This window comes from Tachypleus tridentatus, chromosome 13 (assembly GCF_004210375.1).
Source record: "Tachypleus tridentatus isolate NWPU-2018 chromosome 13, ASM421037v1, whole genome shotgun sequence".
NCBI lineage: Eukaryota > Metazoa > Arthropoda > Merostomata > Xiphosura > Limulidae > Tachypleus > Tachypleus tridentatus.
Window position 1 is genome coordinate 189701567 of NC_134837.1, and position 22938 is coordinate 189724504.

General features: G+C 33.2%; 1 protein-coding gene across 7 annotated transcripts in view; it reads right to left on the reverse strand.

The window, feature by feature from the left end:
• LOC143238086 (paired box protein Pax-6-like) overlaps nucleotides 1-22938 on the reverse strand; it is a 125571-nt gene that overhangs the window by 47845 nt on the left and 54788 nt on the right. For 5 of the 7 annotated variants that reach the window (XM_076478026.1, XM_076478025.1, XM_076478027.1 and 2 more), the window contains one exon: nucleotides 20955-21008. The exons of the other annotated variants lie outside the window; for them this stretch is intronic. In XM_076478026.1, the coding sequence (XP_076334141.1) occupies nucleotides 20955-21008 (54 nt within the window). The remainder of the gene's footprint in view (nucleotides 1-20954; nucleotides 21009-22938) is intronic. 7 annotated transcript variants of the gene reach the window in all.

Here is a 22938-nt window from a genome sequence, read left to right on the forward strand (position 1 = left end):
GGAGGAGCATGCTTGTTTATAATATTATTTTGTTTGGAGCAAAAAGAAAGAAAGAAAATAATGTTAAACAGATCCAACAAAGAATACTTTACAATTTCATGTAATAAACAGGAAGTTATAAAATACACTATATCGAAAACGAAGACAGCAGATGTTTTAAGCTCGCAAACAAAAATCTTAAGATGTAAAATAACATGACAAACCGAACTCGGACAAACCAAAGCACTTCGTGATTCTAACATTTTTAATAGCGTGTCGCTTTAGGAACGTTGTTATATTTGTATATGTTTATTTTGAGAACCAATAAAAACACAATTGTAGAAATTGTCTCATGAGCAATAACTGATAGATAAATTCGCGAATTGTCAAAAGCAAAAGAAAATTCTGAATCGCAAAAAACGAGAGTAGAAAAAATTTTCGTTTTATTTACTCTTATTAAGCCCTGTAGACGTGTTGATTAATAAGGATCCTGTTATCTTTTAGTAGACGTGTTGATTAATAAGGATCCTGTTATCTTTTAGTAGTGTTGAAAACATTGCTCTTATTAAGCCCTGTAGACGTGTTGATTAATAAGGATCCTGTTATCTTTTAGTAGTGTTGAAAACATTGCTCTTATTAAGCCCTGTAGACGTGTTGATTAATAAGGATCCTGTTATCTTTTAGTAGTGTTGAAAACATTGCTCTTATTAAGCCCTGTAGACGTGTTGATTAATAAGGATCCTGTTATCTTTTAGTAGTGTTGAAAACATTGCTCTTATTAAGCCCTGTAGACGTGTTGATTAATAAGGATCCTGTTATCTTTCAGTAGTGTTGAAAACATTTGGGAAGGAGTTATTGTAATTTCTCAAAATCAAGATCTCTCTAATTCTATGCAAACTGAATATTCCATTTGATTGTTGTAGCTGAGGAACTATCAATATAAAACCAGTAAGTACACATTATCCTGGTGTGTCAGTGGCAGATTTACAGATTTAAAACTCTAAAATCTGAGGTTCGGTCCACCACGGTGGACAGAGCACCGATACCCCATCGTGTGGCTCTGCGCTTAAAAGTAAACAAGCGACTAAACATTAATACGCAAAACAAAAGAAAGGGCATTGCTTTATATAATTACTTTATCAGAAGCTGTATACTTAAGGAAACTTAAATCAATGACAAGACGAAAAGTGAATTCGGTAGCGAAAAATACATTTCACATACCCACACAGTGATATCCATCACGCACGGTGGTTCTTCCAATCTAAATCAGACAAGCCTTCCTTTTGGATTAAAGGCCTAGCTTATCTCTTTGTTCTTCAGTAGAATAAGACGCTTAGCGTTATAGGACACTACTTACTGAAGACCGAGTGATAACATCGATTTCTTTCCCCTGAAATTTGTCCTCTATTCTTGCATAATTCATTATAGTCACACTACCAGAGCTGTCATTCAAACGTTTCTTCTCTCTTTTAAAGAAAAACTATGCAACTAGCGGAATATATTAGTTTTGAGAAACTATAACATCTACAGTGATATGGAACGAAAAGAATAAATAATGTATGCACATTTTTCATATTCGATACGAAAATACATGTACACATACACGTCACTTTGTCAGAGCTGTGGCAAGTTAATCTGCCCTATGTTACTGTGGTTAACAGACATCGGAAATTTCATGAAACTGTTTTTGTCGACAACATATTTTGTACAACGTTTATACAATAAATCCATTTTCTTCTTCAAGATGTGAGACCCAGTAACATTACCACTCCCGCTGATATGATTGAAATAATTTACGACTTTCCACGTGAAATCCTTCTATCTGTCTATCTGTATATTTGTTTCTGTTGTGCTCTTTCTTTCTTTCTACTTTTCGTTTCTTATTGGACGTCGGTTGGACCCGTTGTGGGACTCTGGATTGCGAGGCTGGCGAGCCGGGTTCGAATTCGTTCGATACCATAAAATATTTTGAGCACATTAAGTTGGTGAGCGTTATAAGAGTTACAGTCAATCCCTTAGCGCGGACAGTTGATGGTAGGGTGCTGCTGACTGTCTTTCTTCCCTCTGATCAATAGTTCAATGTTAGGGATCACAGTAGATAACTTCAGTAGCATAGTTCTAAACAGAAAATAAAACTAGTCTTCCCGTGTCTCATTACATTTATAATTTTTGTAAGTGTTCTTTGTTGATGCAAATATTTAAAAAAAAATCCTTGGCACTTGGTTATTTGATTTTTCAATTTGACCTTAATGCTTCTTTGTGGGTCTACAGTAAATTTACAGATTACAACGTTGTGGAAAGCGTGCAAGTAAACCGTTGTGCAACTTGCACTAATAGAACTATCTATACTGATCTTAATGAACCTATAGCGAGTTTGTTATAACAATGTGGTCCTCCATTCTGAAAGTATGAACTAAGCTGTCTTTAAAAACGGCGTAATTTTTCTTTAATAAAAGCCCATAATTAAATCTCAAACTCTCTCCAGAGAATTGCATTCCTAATATCTCGTCGTGAGTTTAAATTACAAAAGACAAAGTAATCTTGAAAAAATCTTTATCACCAGGAGGCGTTATATTTCTCGGAGTGACACATAATTGCGGGAGGTCATGACACATAAGATATTAAGTTTAAGCTATCCAGCGCCTTCCGTTTAGAACTTATTCAAGATAATGAAGTTCTTGTCATTTTGTTATCGTGTCATCTGTTAACAAGAATCTATTTCACTTGTCATGGAAATAATCAAATGAAGAAACTACCAACTAACTTGTCATTCATCTGCTAGCTTCTAACCTACACACTAACAAAGCATGTCAGTTCTTAATCTACTGCAGATGTGTGTGTTATTAGGCCTGATTAAAGTAACCTGAATTGTTCGGGCCAATAGGATACGAATATATTGCACGTGACTGCAATGACTATTAACAACTTCCATACATCTATGTCACAAGCAAAAACACTGCGAGTGAAAATGAAACCGCGAGTTCTTTATCACAAATTCTAGGTGTAGCAGTGGAAGACATTATTACGAATGTAACTCTGAAGAGTATTACTATTGGTCAGTTCTGAGTTTACTACAAGTGCATATTCCGTGACCGATCTAACCAAAACTGAATCATCTTTCCTTTAAAGTGTCACTTTCTTAATAATTATAAACTTATTATCGTACAAAATGGTCTTAATAACAAAAAATCACGTACGTTCTATTTCTTGAGATTTATTAGTCTTAATGTCCAATAATAATAATAATTTATTAGAACTAATACCTATTTCTCTTCTTTCACTAATGTACCAAGACTTTGACAGTTATGTCATAATAACTGTTCTCTGTCCGGAAAATTCAATCAACATAGTGAAATCGAATAAACCCCCTTTAGGAGTTGTTCGGGACACATAAGCCTATCCCTCAATTTGCGCGTTTGGATTGTTTCTGTTAGCTAAAGAAAAGCCGTGAACATCATACGTTATGTTTTAACAAAAGTAATGGGATTAATATGTCAGTAGAATACTGACAAACTGGATCCGCTAGATCTTAAGCCCATGGTCAAAAGTACCCATCTCTCGTACTGTTATAAGGTGATACCTCTTGTCTCTTAAGTGATAGTTTCATACGACCTTTTTCCGCGAGTAACTCGAAATGAAACTTTGCCATGTCTTTGCTTCATGAGAAGTAAATATGTCCCTATTAAGCCCGACCGATGAAGAGTAATACGGTGTGTATTTTCGTTCTCAATCGAAGTTGCTCCGATTCATGCGGCACGAAATGCATGGAGTCTCACCATAACAATCACACGTGCTCTCCAGACCACGCTCTGATTGGCCTCGGCGAGAAGTATTTCTTAGATAGAAGGGATTAGTAGGCGTGTCTTTTAAATTCTGAGTGGCAGTTTAGAAGTCTGAAAAGATCATAAATCGAACAAAAATAGCACGTAAATTTATTCTGGCTTCTTCTCGTATATAGTTTACTATTCACGTTTGAGATCTTTTCGCACAAAATGCTAGTGTTATTTCACGCAAAGATATGGACTTTACTTGTAAAGTTATGGATTTCTCGGAATGCTAACGTCGAAGTTCTGTGTACATATAAACATGAAGAAAAAACAACTGTTAGTATCTGAACCTCGATAACGTTTTGCGTTTCTCTATAACACCAAAGAATGAGAACACTAAAAAAAAAACTGCTTACAACTTATTCATAAACTTAATATACAGAAAGAAAAGGATATAGACATTTGGGGAATAGGGTTAGCTGAGTTTAAACAAGGATTATTGAACACGAAACTCACACAAAGATTTCTACCACTTGATTCAAATACATTTTAGCTTTGGGCAATAAAATCTCTTTGAGCATATATATGTTTGTGTGTGTATGATTGTATACATACATACACTAAAAAGCACCCCATGATCGGTGCAATTATATAAACCAATTTCAACTCTTTCGGGGAAACCGAGATAAAAGCACTTAACACAAGATAATGTATAATTTCTCTGAAGTGTCTGTATAACAGTCCTGCATCTGTTTGAATTGCTTTGAGACAAAAGTGCTATGTGATATAGACACCAAAATATATATGTAGTAGATAACGTTCATATTTAAATTAGTAAACGAGTACAACCGGTTCTTAAGCCTTCTACATACAAGCAAAAAGTCGTGTCAATATTTAGTTAAGCTTCTGGCAATTTCTCTCCACGGTTTACATACATATATCTTACTGCATGAAATTATGTGATGATTAAGCAACTCCCTTTCCACATCTCTAGACAGTTTCTATGGCTACTCTATATAATTCTATTGAGCTTCACACTATATGTATAAACATATATATCTTGTGTTTGAGTATATATACATATTAGTATATTTTTCTATGTGTATATAGTGTATGCTTCAGGCTTAAGCTGTTCCTTTATCTAGATGCTTATTTCTATTCCAACAAAAAGATTCAGTAGGGTACTGAACGACCAAACACATCTAACTAACTGTATGAAGACTTATTTTATATCTAGCATGGTTGTTGGCATTTTCTGTTTTATTGATATCTGAAAGACCCGACGTAGCACGTGCAGTATAAAAACTAATAAACCAAGCTGCTGAAATATTCGCTCGTTATAGGATATATTTATTATAATAATGATCAGGGCACTCGTTAAACTGTTAGAGACGCCGCCTTGTGGAAGGTAATAAGTGACTAATTTAACTTATTAATTACTCGTGTCTTTTTTAAATTAAAAGTCAAAAGTTTATAATAAAGTGGAAAATGACCCTATTTCAGGATGTTTCTATCCCTTTCTTAAGTCCTGAAACTTATGTAGAACGTTCGACAGTTTTCAGATAACATAGGAATAATTATAGTATTTGAGCCAACAAACTTTGAATGATGGATGTTAACACAGACATATATATAATGGATCATATTTATAGTAAGATTATTCGTTATTGTAAGAAATAAGGTTTATATAAGGCACATGTGTAATAGATTCGAGTCTCAAGAGAAATGCAGAACATTATTTCAGAACGAACATATTTATTCAACTTTGAAGTTTGTGTCTGCATGTTTATGTCTATTATGTTTATGTTTATTATTACTGCATGTTTATGTCTAGTAATGAAAACACCTTCAAACTATTATAATTTTAAGACTTAATTTACACACACATACATACATACCAACATTTCAACACTAATCTGGACTATTTTAAATTCATATTTTGCTTTTGAAAATAAGCGTCTTTAGATAAATAAATGAAAGCACACATACATAGTTGCACTGTTTCAAAGAATATATAGATAGATAAATAAATAAACCACCTATCTATAGCTGTTTTGTTTCAAAGAATATAGATAAACAAATAAAACACACATATAGCTGTACTGTTTCAAAGAATATAGATAAATAAATAAAACACACATCTGTAGCTGTTTTGTTTCAAAGAATATAGATAAACAAATAAAACATGCATATAGCTGTATTGTTTCAAAGAATATAGATAAATAAATAAAACACACACTTAGCTGTACTGTTTCAAGGAATATAGATAAATAAATAAAACACACATATAGCTGTATTGTTTCGAGGAATATAGATAAATAAATAAAACACACATATAGCTGTAGTGTTTCAAGGAATATAGATAAATAAATAAAACACACATATAGCTGTACTGTTTCAAGGAATATAGATAAATAAATAAAACACACATATAGCTGTACTGTTTCAAGGAATATAGATAAATAAATAAAACACACATATAGCTGTAGTGTTTCAAGGAATATAGATAAATAAATAAAACACACATATAGCTGTACTGTTTCAAGGAATATATATAAATAAATAAAACACACATATAGCTGTACTGTTTCAGGGAATATAGATAAATAAATAAAACACACATATAGCTGTATTGTTTCAAGGAATATAGACAAATAAATAAGAGTGCCCTCTAACATAATACCCGAAATAAACAATGGTTAATGTAAATAATGCCAATGCTTAAGTGTTCGTGTATATTCGTAATTCGAAGCTTACGTGAAGTAGGTATTAAGTATATATTAAACTGTTTATATTTAATCATTTTATGTGATGTAAAGTAACAACACAATTAAACTATCAAAGTGGCAATGTTTTTGTGTTAATGTTACTTCAACAAAGAAGATAATAAAAGTTGGAATACCGGTCTCGTCAGCGACTAATAATATGGACTACATAAAACAGTTAAAAAGTAATCTGAATTTGTAATATTACATCTATGATAAGGTCTATCCATTTTTAAATAGTGAGAACCACCATCCTCTCTTTATTCACTGTTACTTAAATTAAGCATCTTATAATCAATCATGTGGTCTGAAGTGCAAATAATTAATCATTCAACCTCTTCTGTGTGTGTGTGTGTTTTCTTATAGCAAAGCCACATCGGGCTATCTGCTGAGCCCACCAAGGGGAATCGAAGCCCTAATTTTAGCGTTGTAAATCCGTAGACATACCGCTGTAGTAGTGGGGAAGAGATATTCGCGTATATATGTATATATACATGCAGAGATTTTATAAAGTCTTGTCTAAATTGTTAATTTGAATTGGATTACAGCGTTTAAAGGTCTCAAGCAAATAACTAGGATGTTTCACTCATATGGAAAAGTTGAAACAATTTCACAACCAGCAGAACAGTTGATCAGGAGTCTGAACATAGAAGACTGTCATTTACAATACAATAAAATGCTCGTTGTCTTTTTATTCTGGTTTATCGAAAATAAGTAATACCTACACAGAGACTGGATCAAATATTCGCAGTCGTGATTCGACATCACGTAGTGTACAGAGAGCTAAAAAAAAAAAGACTCCACTAGCTCGCCTGTATACAAAACACCCAAAGAAATGGATTTTTTCTCACGAGGCAAAAAACAACAACAAACTGTTCAGGCGTAATTGTGCTAAGGAAACGTCCTTAAAATTAATGTCACGAAGATAAATAATGTTACAGACATGATACTGGCAAGTACGCTAACGAAAATAATATAAATCGGTGAACATCCCAATATCTAGATCCTGTGGAATGGTACTCATGCTATACGAACCATATCTTTAGATCTTCTGTATTGCCATATGCTGGCGTAAATAGCCCTAACTGCAGCCTAAGGGATAAAAATTCTTGCATCCTCCTTGCTAAACTGTTGAACAGATTCTTTAAAGAAGATGGGATCGACCCAAAGAGTTGTATGCATACTAGTAGAAGTTCAATCCATCAAGTATGTAAGGTATCCTTGGGAGATGGACCACATCCCGTCAAGTGAATCCAGTCACAAACGACATTTTAGAAACACCTCTTTCAGAATGGTGTTCGAGGATACCTCAGGCTCAGACATAGCCAGGTTTGAGACTATATTGCTGCATCCTCGACACGAATACTTCACAAATATAATTTATCTGTTTGTTTGTTTTGAATTCTGCACAAAGCGACTTGTTCCATTGTTTTACTGGCTCTGACACTGGTTTTAAGCAGACAGCATTAGCTCTAAGCTGCCTTGCTATACGTAGTGACCATCCTCCACGTTTGAAGCAGAACGTCTTGAAATACAAAGTTTTAAAGCTAACTCCTTCACCACGTGCTCATTTACGAATGAAAGTAAAATGGCTTATCATTCGCGCTTCAGATCGAATGTTGCAACGGTCTTAGAGACTTATAATGCTACAAATCGGGTTTCGATATCCGCAGTATGCAGAGCACACGAATAGTGGGATTGACCGTCACATTATAACGCCGCCACGGCTAAAAGGGCATGTTTGGTGCGACGGGAATTCGAACCTGCAACCCTCAGATTATGAGTCTAACGCCTTAAAATACCTGGCCATGCCGGACTGTTTTTATTTGTTCAAAACAAACAAACAATTATGTCTGTTTTAAATAAGAGAAATTGATCTAGGAAGTGAATGACATTACGTTATTTTATTATCTTCTAATTATTGTGTACAATGTACTTATGTTCATCATTCAGTTTTTATATGTATAGAGAGAAAGTTCTGGTTTTACAAAGACAACCAGCATTTACTCTTGAGCTTGGCTCGGCTTGGTCAGGTGGTTAAGACTCGTAATTCCACTGCTAAATTAGGGACAGGTAGCACAGATAGCCCTCGTGTAGCTTTGCCCGAAATCCAAAAACAAACAAACTTTTGAGCTCGTGTTTCAGCTTAATGTTATACTGATATACATATATCTTACATCACTATTGTGTAGAAATAAAGTTAGACATAAGTACTAGCTGCTTGTGTGAAATTTGTATTTTTCACAAAATAGTTGTAGAATGACATCACATGTGAGAATTCATTAAGTCAAATAATGGTAGTATACATGGTACATTTGTATATATTTTACCCATTTATATTGAAAATTCTTACAGTTCAAAATAGTCTGGAAACTTTTATTTAAGTTATTTCGAAATTCTGGTTTAAAATGTTTCTAATAAACCAATGTTGTTTTTTTAAATATACATATGGGCTAATACACATAAAGCTTTGTTCCTTTTTCGAATTTCGCGCAAAGTACGCGAGGGCTATCTGCGCTAGCTCTCCCTGATTATGAAGCAAGTAGAGTTGAGGGAAGGAAACTAGTTAACCCCCCAAGCGGTAACTCTTGAACAACTCTTTAACTTCGAATATTGGGAATAGCCCTTGCATTATAACGCCACCACACTTGAAAAGGCAAGCATGTTCGATGAGAGGATTCGAACCCGTGATTCGTAGATTGTAAGTCGATCACCCTATCTCTCATAGGTTATTCCATCCATAAAGCACAGAACTTGTAAACAATGAGAAATTATTCATCAGAAGAGTATCATTGATTTTACAAAACACTTGTGTTATGAGCTGAGTTTATACAGGAAGTGTCAATCAAACTTATTATTATTATAGAACTTAGCAATTCTTACTTGTCTCGTGCCATTTTTGGTAACATTTCTGCTTGTTATTAACATATCATATTTTAGTTACACGATATTTCATAGTCTATAGAATACAGTATACAAACAACTCACAGATTTCTTTATCTCTAGTACTCTGAATACAAACAACTGTTATGATGTGAACGTTTCGTCCGAACATGTTTATTCAGTAACTGTACATGAAATGGTTAACGTAAATAACGATAACATATGTATTTTTGTAAAAATGAAAAAAATTAGTATTTTAATGTACAGAAGCTAATATACAGAAGATGATGACGCACAATAAACTGTGTTTTTGCTTCTGTCTTCTGTTTCTATGGTGTTATTAACATGCTTGAATAAGAGTAGATATCGACTCTTTTCATTACAAAAGTAACACGATACCCTACTTAAAACACAAACAAAAATATATAAATTTACATGTATTGATATTTGTGTATCTATGTATATAGATTTTTTGTGTATATAAAAAAAATCATAGAACCCCTAAGTGAGAATACAAATATATATGGATATTTTTCTATGTATATATAGGGAGATACCTTTCTGTGGGGAAGGGGGTACAGACATGTAGACTACTGTTAAGCCTATTAATTTATTCTGCGTATAACAAAAAATTGAAAGCGACATATTTGTATGTTTTCGTGTCAGTATCAAAACCTAAACCATATGAAGAATTACGACTGTGTTGCCTATTTCAACTCAGGTGTTTTACAAATACAATATTTACACATTGTATAGCGAGGAGATCTCTGGCTTCCTAATATTCGTAAATGACCGAAACCTTACACTGTTAAAAACAAACAAACGTGGAAGATATAATTCAGCTGCAGTAAACCTCTAGTATATGTAATTCAAGGGTTTCCCCGTTACTCAAACCCTCGTGGAATATTTAGAATACATACTATTTGTGTGAAATCAGAATACGTTACCCTATTTATATACCAGCACTTGAAATGGGGACGTTAGCAACAAGATTCATGTTCTCTCACCCTTGAAACGTTTTCCAACATGAAAGTATAACTGTGAAAAATCAGAGGAACAGTGTTATGTGTGCAATTAAACTGAAGAATCCACTCACTAGGGTGGGTTGATCAGTACTTAGGACGTTTTATGAAAAAAAAATCACAACCTCTGAGCTTCATTGATGAGATTATCAAATGTTTACTGACCTTTAGGAAGGTCAATATTATATTCTCTCAATTTTTTTTCAGGATAACCTATCTTAACTGGAAGGCGTTAAACGTTGTATGCATTAAACGTAAAGTAGAACAACGAAGTTCATATCTTCCTTTTTTAAAGTTTCGTTTTCGCAAATAAACAAGTTTTCTATTTATACAAAACATTTATAAACAACATGACACGAACATTCGTTTCAATCAGAAAGCTAAACAAACTGAAATATATAAACAGTGGCAGAGTTCTGGAACCTTGTGATACCACAATACTTTCAGGTATGAGCGCGTCATAAGAGTGACAGCCAATCCTTCAACGTTGACGATGGGTAGCAGGATGCTGCTAACTGGCTGCCTCCCTTTCTTTAGTTGATATTTCAAAAATGAAGGATAGTAACGGATAGTCTTAGTGGTCTCGCCTTAAACAACAACAAATAAATATTGAAATAAACCATCTACAGTGTATAACAGAAGAGAAAAAATCATAATCATAAAAGCCAAATGTCGGTCAGTTAGTCAGTCGATTACGCTGGATTTCTCCAACTTTAGTTATTTACAAAGCCTAGTTCTACCTTTTCCTATAACACTTCCTATTTTTGTTGTCCGTTCAATTTTAGTTAAATTCAATCGCTAACGTAGGAGTAAATAGCTCTTACGTTTCGGCTCTCTTTCTGTTGTATAAAAGTCTGTCAAGGGAGTTTCTATAGCAATGATTTATTTGGTATCGACTGAAATTAATTTGTCGTTTGTTACGAAGAGAAGTTTTGGAAAAATGAGCGAATATTTAGAAGAAATGCGCTTTTAAGAAAACTGTTCCAACTAATGTGACCAGTGAATGCTGGGAAGAGACACTCAGTATGTAAAATATACATTTCTCATAACAGAATTTGGTTTTCTCAAGCTATAAGGCCCTTTATTTTTCTCACGTTCGTTTACATGCTGGAAAGCTATAAATGCACGCTGAAGGATTTAAATTTGTTAGGTTTTGGTTTCCTTTCATTTTTTACGGGATTTATTATTAGTAACTAAATAACATTTCATTTATAAACCAAGTACTTTATCACAAAGGTTTTAAGGTGCTGGCTACAAACAGTTTTCACAACTGCACGCAACTGATAAAGTCTCTACTAATGTTTTATTATTATTATTCCTAACTTGTCTTATCACTGTATTCATTTCAAAAGTGTAGTGTATGATAAATTATCAATTATAGAAGTTCTACAGGCGTCGTTGTTACCATGTTCAAGTCACAATATAAATTCCACTCCTGACTAATGTCAGCGTTGGATCGATAGGTAGCACGTTTCTCCCATGAACCGTCAGCTCAACCTCAGATCCGACCTTACGTTCCTTCGCTTTTCTGAAAATGTATTTGATTCTTAGAAGCCATCAACCCTGTCAGAGACGAGATATAATATGACTTTTCTTCTTTCTTCTAGTATACTGTTTGTTTCTTTTTTGCCAATAAAACATAGCTTTAAGGAAGCGACGTCACATTTACTATTCAACGGATTCGAATCATACACCGTATCTATAACATTCCGTGTATATAATATACCACACTCAATGACATGTTTTACATATCACACTCAGTCATATCCTATACCTATAACAGTCCATCTATGCAACATACCACAATCATTCATGTATAGTACAAGATATCACACTCAATTATACCCGATACCAATATCATTCTACAGCACTTGTATATCTTTATATTTGTTTCCTTCACGCGAACTTGTTTCTTACAAACTAAAGCAGCATGCAAAATGACTCAAACAGGTCACAATTTGACCTCTAAAAACCTTCAATATTACAGCTGTTATTTTCCTAGTGCAAAGTTACATAATGGACTGGTCTGCACCCTATTCATCGCAAGGAGTCGAAACCTCACTGGGGAATCTAAAATGTGTTATTGTTATGATACATAATGTGTATGATGTTTATATTAACAAATAATATTTATACTTAATTAGGATGCTAAAATATTAATTAGTGTTTTAATCGGGTTTATGAATTCTGGTTTGGGCTTCAGAACTCTATCAATTATAAAAGTGAAAGTCTAACAGACAGTATTCACGTGAGTAGTTCCTTACGATCAATTTGATTTCGTCATATTATTGAAGTTAGTAACTAAAATAAATATATAAAGAATAGAAAAAAAATCGAACTTGAAAATATGGATCCATGTGATCACATGCTGGGTTCACAGAAGCTTTCTAGAACCAACATTTCAAAGCCAAGTCAGTAAAATGTTCTCCGATGAGAAATTAATATATAGTAGTAATGACTGAACTGTTATGTTCATCTTCCAGAACTATTATTAACGACTATCTGATTTATCAAAAACAGAAGTAAACGAACAGTCTTAACATTTAATTTTAATACTTGTTAACACAACCAGAGAAGAGTTAACCCTTGTAACAGAGGTACGTAAGGTTTAAAAGAGATAGAAAAGGGTTAAACCACACGTGAAGGAGATAGAGTTAATCTCACGTAATAAAAGTATGGAAAGGTTAACCTTGAACAAAAGTTGGAAACAGTAGCACAGGTATAGAAGGTTAATCTTGTGTAACGGCGGTTTGGGAAGGTCTAACATTTTGTATCAGAGGAAAGGAAGAATTATTCATGAGTAATTGAGGTAGAAAATGTTAGCCTCGCGTAACAGCAGTAGGAAAGAGTTAAAGTCACGTAACAGAGACATAGAACACCATACCTGGTGTAAAAGAGGTAGTCATGTATTATTATCGTGTAACACGTAGAGTAACAGAGAATTTACGTTTCAGTATACTGATTTGTTGTGTGTTTTCTGAGTGTTAAGTAAATATATTTTTGCCAGTTAAGTTAAAACACATTAGACTTAACAGTTTACTATAAATATATAATATATATAATTGGCCCGGCATAGCCAGATGGTTAGGGCACTTGACTCGAAACCTGAGGGTAGCTCGAGTCCTCGTCCCACCAAACACGTTCACCCTTTTAATCGTGGGGGCGTTATAAAGTTAGGGTTAATCCCACTATTCGTTGGTAAAAGAGTACCCCAAGAGTGGTGGTGGGTGGTGATGACTAGCTATCTTCCCTCTAGTCTTACACTGCTAAATTAGGGTCGGCTAGCACAGATAGCTCTCGTGTAGCTTTGTGGGAAATTCAAAACAGACAATAAAAGTATAAATCCGCCAAAACTAGTAGCAAACTGTATAACCTATTACAACTAGAAAAACCTGTTTATCTGGTATAACTGGAACAAAGATAAAAAATAACATTAACCTAACCTTCCTTTGTGAACAAAAAGGAATGGAACTCCCATTAGAAGAGAAATATGATCATTTCTTTCTCTTTTTTTAACATTTTACTAAACCGCTAATAGGAAAATTGAGAAACGGTTAATAAAGCTAAGTTGCAACAAGTTTGTGTTAAAATAAATTAAACCTAGTGCTGTTAATTTTCAATGTTAAGTACGTTGTTAGGAGTTAAAGTAACAACGAAAAGACTCTCGTCTCACACCCAGGCCTATAAAACTAATGTTGTCAACTTTGTGTCGTAAATGAAGTTTTCATACATCTTACAAGGACCAGATTCTGTCCGTTGATGAAATTCCTCACTTAATTACAATTAATGTAAATCAGCAAAATATTAGCTACATGTGAAGTGTAAATAAATAAATACTATATCAGAATGTATATGATAATGTCTGACTTAATAATTATTTATTTACTATTATACCCTTTAAATGCAGTTTAAGGTTATAAACTACTTAATATATTATATGAAGTAAAATGGGGGGGGGACTATACGGATGTGTACCTGTTCCTTATACGTTTCTACATTTCTCGATCAATCAGCAACAGACTTGATACAGTGACACAAGATGGCATAAGGAAAGTCATGAGGGAGTTGGACCCCTCATCTAATTTCATATTAATAGAATTCTTGAAAAGAGTACGTTTTGCCACCGGCTGGTACAGCGGTAAGACGACGGACTTACAACGCTAAAATCAAGGGTTCGATTCCCCTCAGTGAGCCCAGCAGATAGCCCGATGTGGCTTTGCTATAAGAAAAACACACAGTACGTTTTTGTTGTTTTCTTTTCATAATTGGTACCTTTATGTATTTTTATTGTTTAATGTTTATTATGTTAAAAAAGAGAGTAAAAATGAAGTTGGATAAAAAAGAATCAGTTTTGAATTTCCTTGAAGTTATTTGTTATATTTTGTTCGTATTATAGTAAATAACAAATCGTCTGCTTCATCAATTTCATTACCATAATACTGGTTTGTGATGATGGTGTATTTTTTTTATCTGTTGCTTCCCTACAGCCTTCTGTAAACAATTTTGTTTACATAATATTCTGATAGATGTTTCGAAAGAAACAAAAACTACCACGTTACTGTAGTTGACAGCTGAATATAATAAAACAACATTTTAACTCATATACGTGTATCAAATACTATGCAATAAAATAACATTTTAACTCATATACTTGTATCAAATACTATGCAATAAAATAACATTTAACTCATATACATGTATCAAATACTATGCAATAAAATAACATTTTAACTCATATACGTGAATCAAATACTATACAATAAAATAACATTTTAACTCATATACGTGTATCAAACATTATACAATAAAATAACATATATTTTAAAGATTTTTCTTAAAGTATTTGCATATAACTGATTTCCCAACAGTGTCCTTTAGTACAAATCTTGTGTTGCAGGGAACGTTGATATAAAATGATCAAGGAAATTTGTGTGTTTTTTTTGGATTTCGCGCAAAGCTACACGAGGACTATCTGCGCTAGTCGTCCCTAATGTAGAAGCGTAAGATTAGAGAGAAGACAGCAAGTCATCACCACCCACCACCAACTTTTGGGCTACTCTTTTACCAACGAATAGTTGGATTGACCGTCACATTGTGACGCCTCCCCGGTATTTTTGGAGCGACCGGGATTCGAACCCGCGACCCTCGGATTATGAGTCGAACGCCTTGCCTTAACCCACCTGGCCATGCCGGGCCCTGGATAAAGGAAGTACAAGTAATTTGGAGAAAATATATTAATTAAAGTACTTTTTTATATATCAGTAATAAATAGTTCTAAGTACACATGCACCCTGGAAGGGCCCCTTATCTTTTAACATACACACTCGCGTTAGAAGTATAAACTGTAAACACGGAAACTTGTCAGGACAAAAGTCTGTAAACACACACCCTTGCTAGGACTCTAACCTGTAGACACATATCTTTGTTAGAACTCTAACCTTTTAACACACACGGTTCTCTTAGAAGTGTAATTTGGCAATGTGTGGTGTGATATGGTAGTTTATTTGTTAGAAAGAGGACAAGCATTGAGACATAAACAAGTATAGTAAATGAGTCAGAAGCCCTTGGATCTACGAATATCGGATAAGTTCAAATATCTTCACAGAATTTTATGTCATATTCATGGGTAAATATACAAAGATCTTTCTTCAAGAAAGGGAGAATTAAAGTGTTCTAATACAAATGTAAACATCTTAATAAAAAACATAACGTTTCGTTTAGAACATCAACGAAAATTACTGTTTTATTTGCTTTTTTCTATATATGTTTATACATTTCAGCATTATATGATAACATTCAGTTTAACTAACAACTGTTTCAACCAATTTACTGTATTCCTATCTGATTGTTTATTTGTTTTAGTGGAAGGCTAGAATATCGTCCGCCAACGGGTATCAAACCATGAATTATTTAAGCCTATTAAGTTTTTTTTTTAATTTACCGCTGACTCACTGGGAGATGGGAGTATAGCATTTTTACTTCATGTAACTCAATATAACAAATTAGATTTTTGTGTCATAAATAATTGATAGTTGTGTTTTTTACTAGCAATACGTATCTTGATAGCGACCTCTTTTTATTAATATAAACATAACAAATAATACATGAAAGTTTATTTCTGTTTATTGTAAGAACGTTGTGCGTTTTACGTAATGATTCGGTTGTTTGTACATAATGATTGAATTCCTATCAAAAACTAGCATGTATTGTATACATAATATTATTTTCTTAGAAAAGGTAATCGAGTATTAGCATTCGATGAGTTAAAATAATATCGCCTGTCTACATTTTTTATAAAAGAAGAGCGCTGATAATCCATACACACACACACTCAAAATATACACTCGACATGACAGATCTATCAGCCCTTCTGTACATACACAGTTTTCGTCTTCGGAGTAACAAAGAGGAATAGTCCGTCTCCAAATGATGATTCATAACACACATGGAAACTTGGAGCTGCCGGAAGACTAGGTGACACCATTAGTCACCACGTTAAGTGCGTGAACATAACCAAGGCATAAATTGTTACAACAAATTCTCACGTTCAACGTATGATAAGTAGTATTTAACATAATTAATGATCAGCCCTGAAGTAAAGTTTAATTTTGCATTGATGAAAAAGTTTCATTTTGGAAATAGTTTACGAATTAACGACATTTTTTAGTTTGTGGCAAATGTGTCATTTTACACGTTATAAAACTGTTCATTTTTAACGTTAAATTAATAGTAATTAATGGATTTAATAGCAATATTTAGGACATTTTTCTTACATGTTTAGGGTTGTCTCGTATGTAATTAGGGACAATGTACCAACAAAGTCGTGAATCTACAAGGAAAATAGCGCATAAATTGTTCAGAAAAAAAAAGCACGTTAAAAAAGCCAGCAGGATTCAATTTAAAAAAAACTAGGAATATTTAATTCAGAATTCATAAAACTTAATACTTAACAAACTATATTTTTATGGAACATGTATTAATAAAGCTCAATGTTTAACATCCTACTCAATAATCTAAAATACAAAGTAGGTTTTGATACGTATTATATGTATTAGATGGTATTATAAATTCAGGTTTTATTTAGCAACATCAAGGGTAGTAACTAAGTGATACTTCAAACCTTAGCAACTTGAACGATTTCTAGATGTTAAGATAAAAAATAATAATCTCGAAACAGTAATAAAAGAAAATAACAGAAAGCGAATAATAAAATCTCTAATATAAATTGAGCAGATCAAACATTAACTTTAACAGGAATAGAAACCCCGATAAATATTAGTTTCATAAATTTAATAATTTCTTTGCACACAAAAATCGTCAGAATTAGAGAACTCGATCAAAACTATTTATTTAATAATTTTAAAACGTTTGTGTGTGTTTTTTAGATATAAATATGTTGAAAAGATTTTAAAATTCTAAGTTACTCCATATAGTTTCTGTTAGGTTGAAAAATGCTAGTGTGAAATATTTTGCTTTTATAGTAGTTAATTTAATAGGCCACTCACGGTAAATCCAATAAAGCGGGTCTCTCAATCATGAGCTGAACGAACGCCGATTCCTATGAGGCAACTTCGCTTCAGAAAGAATTAATAAAAGCGATAATCTTAGAACCAATTAAACAACGACCTAAAACATCACAAAGTTCATTGAGGAGGGGTAAAACGATTCAATAAAGATATCTTCTGTCAATGCTAAAGATAGATTAAAATTGGTTTTGAGAAAGCCGCTGTTGTGAACAATGGAAAGTGCCCGCGAAACAGCGCTCGCTTCAGGGTTGAATATAGGCGGCACATAAACACGTGTAGCCAGCGACGGAACAGCGCGTGAAAGTTCCCGGCGCGTCGTACAATTGTTGTTACAAAGGGTGATACTTCTAGTTATGCCGTCATTTCTAACAATAGATATTCAAGAATATTCGAGGGACCATCATTTCTGATTGGACTTTTTTTTTTTTTCTACTTGCTGGCCTCATCCGACTCCCACAAACAAATACCCTCAGACTTCTATACTTTCCTTCTGCTAAGCACTGATATAAATCACATTATTATTTACAATTAATCATATCATATATTTTTCTGCCAACTTCATAAATATTCCCCTAATTTGTTTCAAACTTAGTTGAGCAGACAGTAACCATAGGTATAGTAGGTTGGGGAAATTATACGTTACTGGCTATTAACGCCTGGAAAACTTCACCAAGTCTGTAACATGTGATTCCAAACAATAACACTCTAAAACGTATCCTATTCGATGTAATTACTTTGTTGTGTTAATGTAATTTGAGAAAAACGTCGAGAATTGGCTAACAAATTCTGATGACCGTATGACGTCACGAAACGTGATATCTTACTGGTTTAAGATTTACTCTACAAGTACACACACACGCACAACATATACGAAACAAATGTGACAATAAGTTACAGTTAGCTTATGAAAACCTTGAAACTGATGTAAAAGCGAAATTTCTGATGAACAGTGTTTAAAATTTTAAGACCTTCGTTCACGTTTTGTTTCGTATATCATAAAATTATATAAACATTTCTGTTATAAGTAACGTTAAACCTAAAAGCTGACTTGTTATGTACGTGTATTGTTCAATATATAGTGTCCACATGTAGCAGTATATTAAGCAATTGTATGTTTTTGTCTGTTACAACGGTCGTATCAACCGATGTTGAAATGTATTAGAAGAATGATATTACTCATTTTTAATGTTAAATTAACAGTTTAATAGCAATATTTAGGATATTTTTGTTACGTATTTGAGGTTGGGGGGAGCGTTTAAATAGCTAGCGGGATTCCATTTAAAAAACCCAGAAACAGTTAATTCACAATTTAAAACCTAAAAAGCTAATATTTGCTCATGGTGGAAAAATCTCTTTTTCTGTGTGTGAAATTGATTTAAACAGGATTAATAAAATATTTTGTTTTTAACCTAAATTTTCTGCTCGTTTGTTTAGAGCACAAGTGTCAACACAAGCTCTTGTTGTATCCTTTCTTACACTGTTAACGTAACAAAACTGGTACAAGAAATGGAACATTAAATCAAATACAGTATCACGACTCCTGTGGAATCAATACAAACTCATGTGACCCTTTTTATTGCACTTAGTGCTGAGGCAGCAAGACTCTAACAAAAAAAATATAGTGGGTTTTGTTTTGAATTTCGCGCAAAGCTACTGGAGGGCTATCTATGCTAGCCGTCCCTAATTTAGTGGTGTAAGACTAGAGGAAGGCAGCTAGTCATCACCACCCACCGCCAACTCTTGCGCTACTCTTTTACCAACGAATACTGAGATTGAACATCACATTACAACGCCCCCACGGCTGAAAGGGCGAGCATGTTTGGTGCGAGCGGGATCCGAACCCTCGACCCTCGGATTATTCAAATCGTTATGAATTAAACACATTTCAAAAGCATGTGAATTTAGAAATAAATAAACAATAACACGAGATACCACTTGTGTAACGTATTAATTACAATTTTGGGCCTACTTGTGAAGCTGCGTCTAATTTACGTGGGGACATGCCGGGACAATGTACGTAGCATTACATCAAATACACTACACTCTTTAAGCAACTGAACTTTGTGAATTTAATTGTTTGGCCAATTTGTAAAATAAAAATATAAAAAATACATGGAGAGAAAGACATTTATGTTTATAATAAGTTAAGAATCTTTATCACTGGCTGAAGTCCTATATTGTCCACTTGTCAAAATAACTTGTTCATGATAATTCATCAATTGTACTCGTTTACCCCCCGAAAAAAAAGAACTTTGAGTGTAGTTGGTTTGATATTCATTCACTGATTAATGCTAAAACTAGAAAAAATAAAAGCCTTAGCGTTGTATGTAAACACTGAACGTAGTTCATCAAAAGAAGAATTTTAATGAAACTTAGCTCTCATATACTGAAGAAAAGTATATGTTCCCGAAAAAATTTGAGAAAATTACTTCGCTAAAACTTAGTTAACACACGAATATAAAGCAAGAACTATTACACTGTCAGTTAATCTCTTATAAAAATTATGTTATCAAAGCCAAAGTCACCTTTTAAAATGTTATCCGAATATGTTTTGAAAACTTATTATATTGTACTTTGGTAATTTTCTTAGTGTTAGACCTTTATGGCCATAACTAGCATTTCAGACCTTGTGGTTTATTCGGGAAAACATGTCTACAATATTCAATCCTTTCAAATGAAGATAAAATCGTTAAGTAAATTCCCAAATAATCGGATATCATTCAAATCGTTATAAATTAAACACATTTCAAAATCATGTGATTTTAGAAATAAATAAACAATAACACGAGATACCACTTGTATTACGTGTGAATTACTGTTTAGGCCTACTTGTGAAGCTGCGTCTAATCTACGTGGCTGTCATTTTCGTTCTGAAAAACACGTTATCTCTTAGACGTAATAAAAAAAAAAAGATAAACCAGTCTGTAAATATTTTCATTTGAGTAACAAAATATTGTTTAATATTTTACAATCCCAAAAATATGTAAAAGAAAATGTCATTATCGAACTAACCTGGATCTGAGACAGACGACTGGCGAAGTGGGCCGGGACGACACGGGTCAAAATCTAAAAAAGTGCAGACACGACAAAAGGCGTCAGTTATATGTACTTAATGTACAGCCAATAGAAAGCTTTCTTGTCCATTCGCATGTTATGGGTCATATATATGTAGGCCTAATCTTCTCGCAAGAATTTTTTTAGTCTCGCACGTCAAGCCCCAAACGTAAGTTGCTTCTAGCAGTTTTTGTGACAACTAACCATAAGGATTAAATACTTTAACATAATCTACAGGGGCTTTCTGTTAATTTACCAAAAGGCTAAACAATATCATAAAATATAGTTTTCGTTTTACCTTCCATTTACCCTTCTCTCTCTTTATATTTTACTACATAATTCAGCTCTGGAAGACATTTCGGAAACACAATAAAACTTGAACTGTTGAAGTTAAACAAGTCGAAATCTTTAACACAATTCATAATTATTTGTGTTATCAATTAATTATATTTCTCTTAAAAGGGCAATAAACCGTAATATGTAATAATTATGTCTGACGCATTTGTTATAAAATAACGTTTGACTGACATACATTCATAACTGCTAAATTATTGTTTCTGTATAATACTTTGAGCTGATGCCAATGATATGTCCACGAAAGCTGAATATTTACCCAAGACCTTATCTTTGAGCGCAAACAAATTAATAAACAAAAAATTAGCCTAAAGTTATATAAATGAATAAAGTTTTTGAAAATACGTTACTTTTAATAGAAAATAATTAGAAACACCAGAACTCATGAAAAGCTAGTTCAACAAAATGTACTCTTAACAATCATCTATATTACAAGTTTTTTTTTCACAACGAACAAGTAAAAGTCGACTAAAATGTTTCACAACACACACACACACACACACAAAAAATGTTTTAACTCATGTTCAATGAAACTTGTTATTTGCATTTTAAGAACAATTATTATTCAATTTATTGAAAAATGTTAAGATACAACCAACTTAGTGTTAAGGATTTATAACCACAAAAAATATTATGTTGAATTATTTAAATGAAGATTAAACCTAACAACTAAACACGTAGTTTCATAAAATATAAACTGTTATGGAAAAGTTTGTCATGCTTTTTCAGATACTGAAAAATATAACTCATGACTTCTTTCAAAAGTTTGATGATTTACTTTGTTAGGGCGTTCTTTGTTTCAGCGTAAAGCTACACAATAAGCCATTAGCATTCCGTTTATCGCGGGGAATCGGATCTCACATTTTACTGTTCTAATTCAACAACTCAGAGATTACTTAGTAGAAAAGGATATGTTTCTGTTGTTTTTTGTATGACTCAGAAAATGTTTGTCTTAGATATTTGTGAGAAGCTACAGAAGGGCAATCTGTGCTAGGTATTCCTAATTGTGAATTTATAAACTGAAGGAAAGACAGCTAATCAAATCGTTGGATTTTTACTGTCACTCTTATAACAAAACCAACATTCCCAACGTCAGAAATGCAATGTTGCAGGAACGGAACTCGAACTATTGACCCAAAGATTCACGCTAACCACTAGGTGACTCTCAGTCCTCAAGAAAGAAAATGAGATTAGCTCAAATCGTTTCAGGTCACTGAAACTTAACTAAATGAAATAAATATAACATAAACATAAGTATTACATAAACATAAATATAACATAAACATAAGTATTACATAAACATAAATATAACATAAACATAAAAATAATATAAACATAAATATAACATAAACATAAAAATAATATAAACATAAATATAACATAAACATAAAAATAATATAAACATAAATATAGCATAAACATAAATATCAGACATAGATCCTAAGTATTATTACTTTTTTAAAAGGCCCAGCATGGCCAGGTGGTTAGGGTGCTCGACTCCCAATCTGTGGGTCGCAGGTTCGAAACCCCATCACACTAAAGATGTTCGCCCTTTCATCTGTGTGGGCATTATAATGTATCGGTTAAT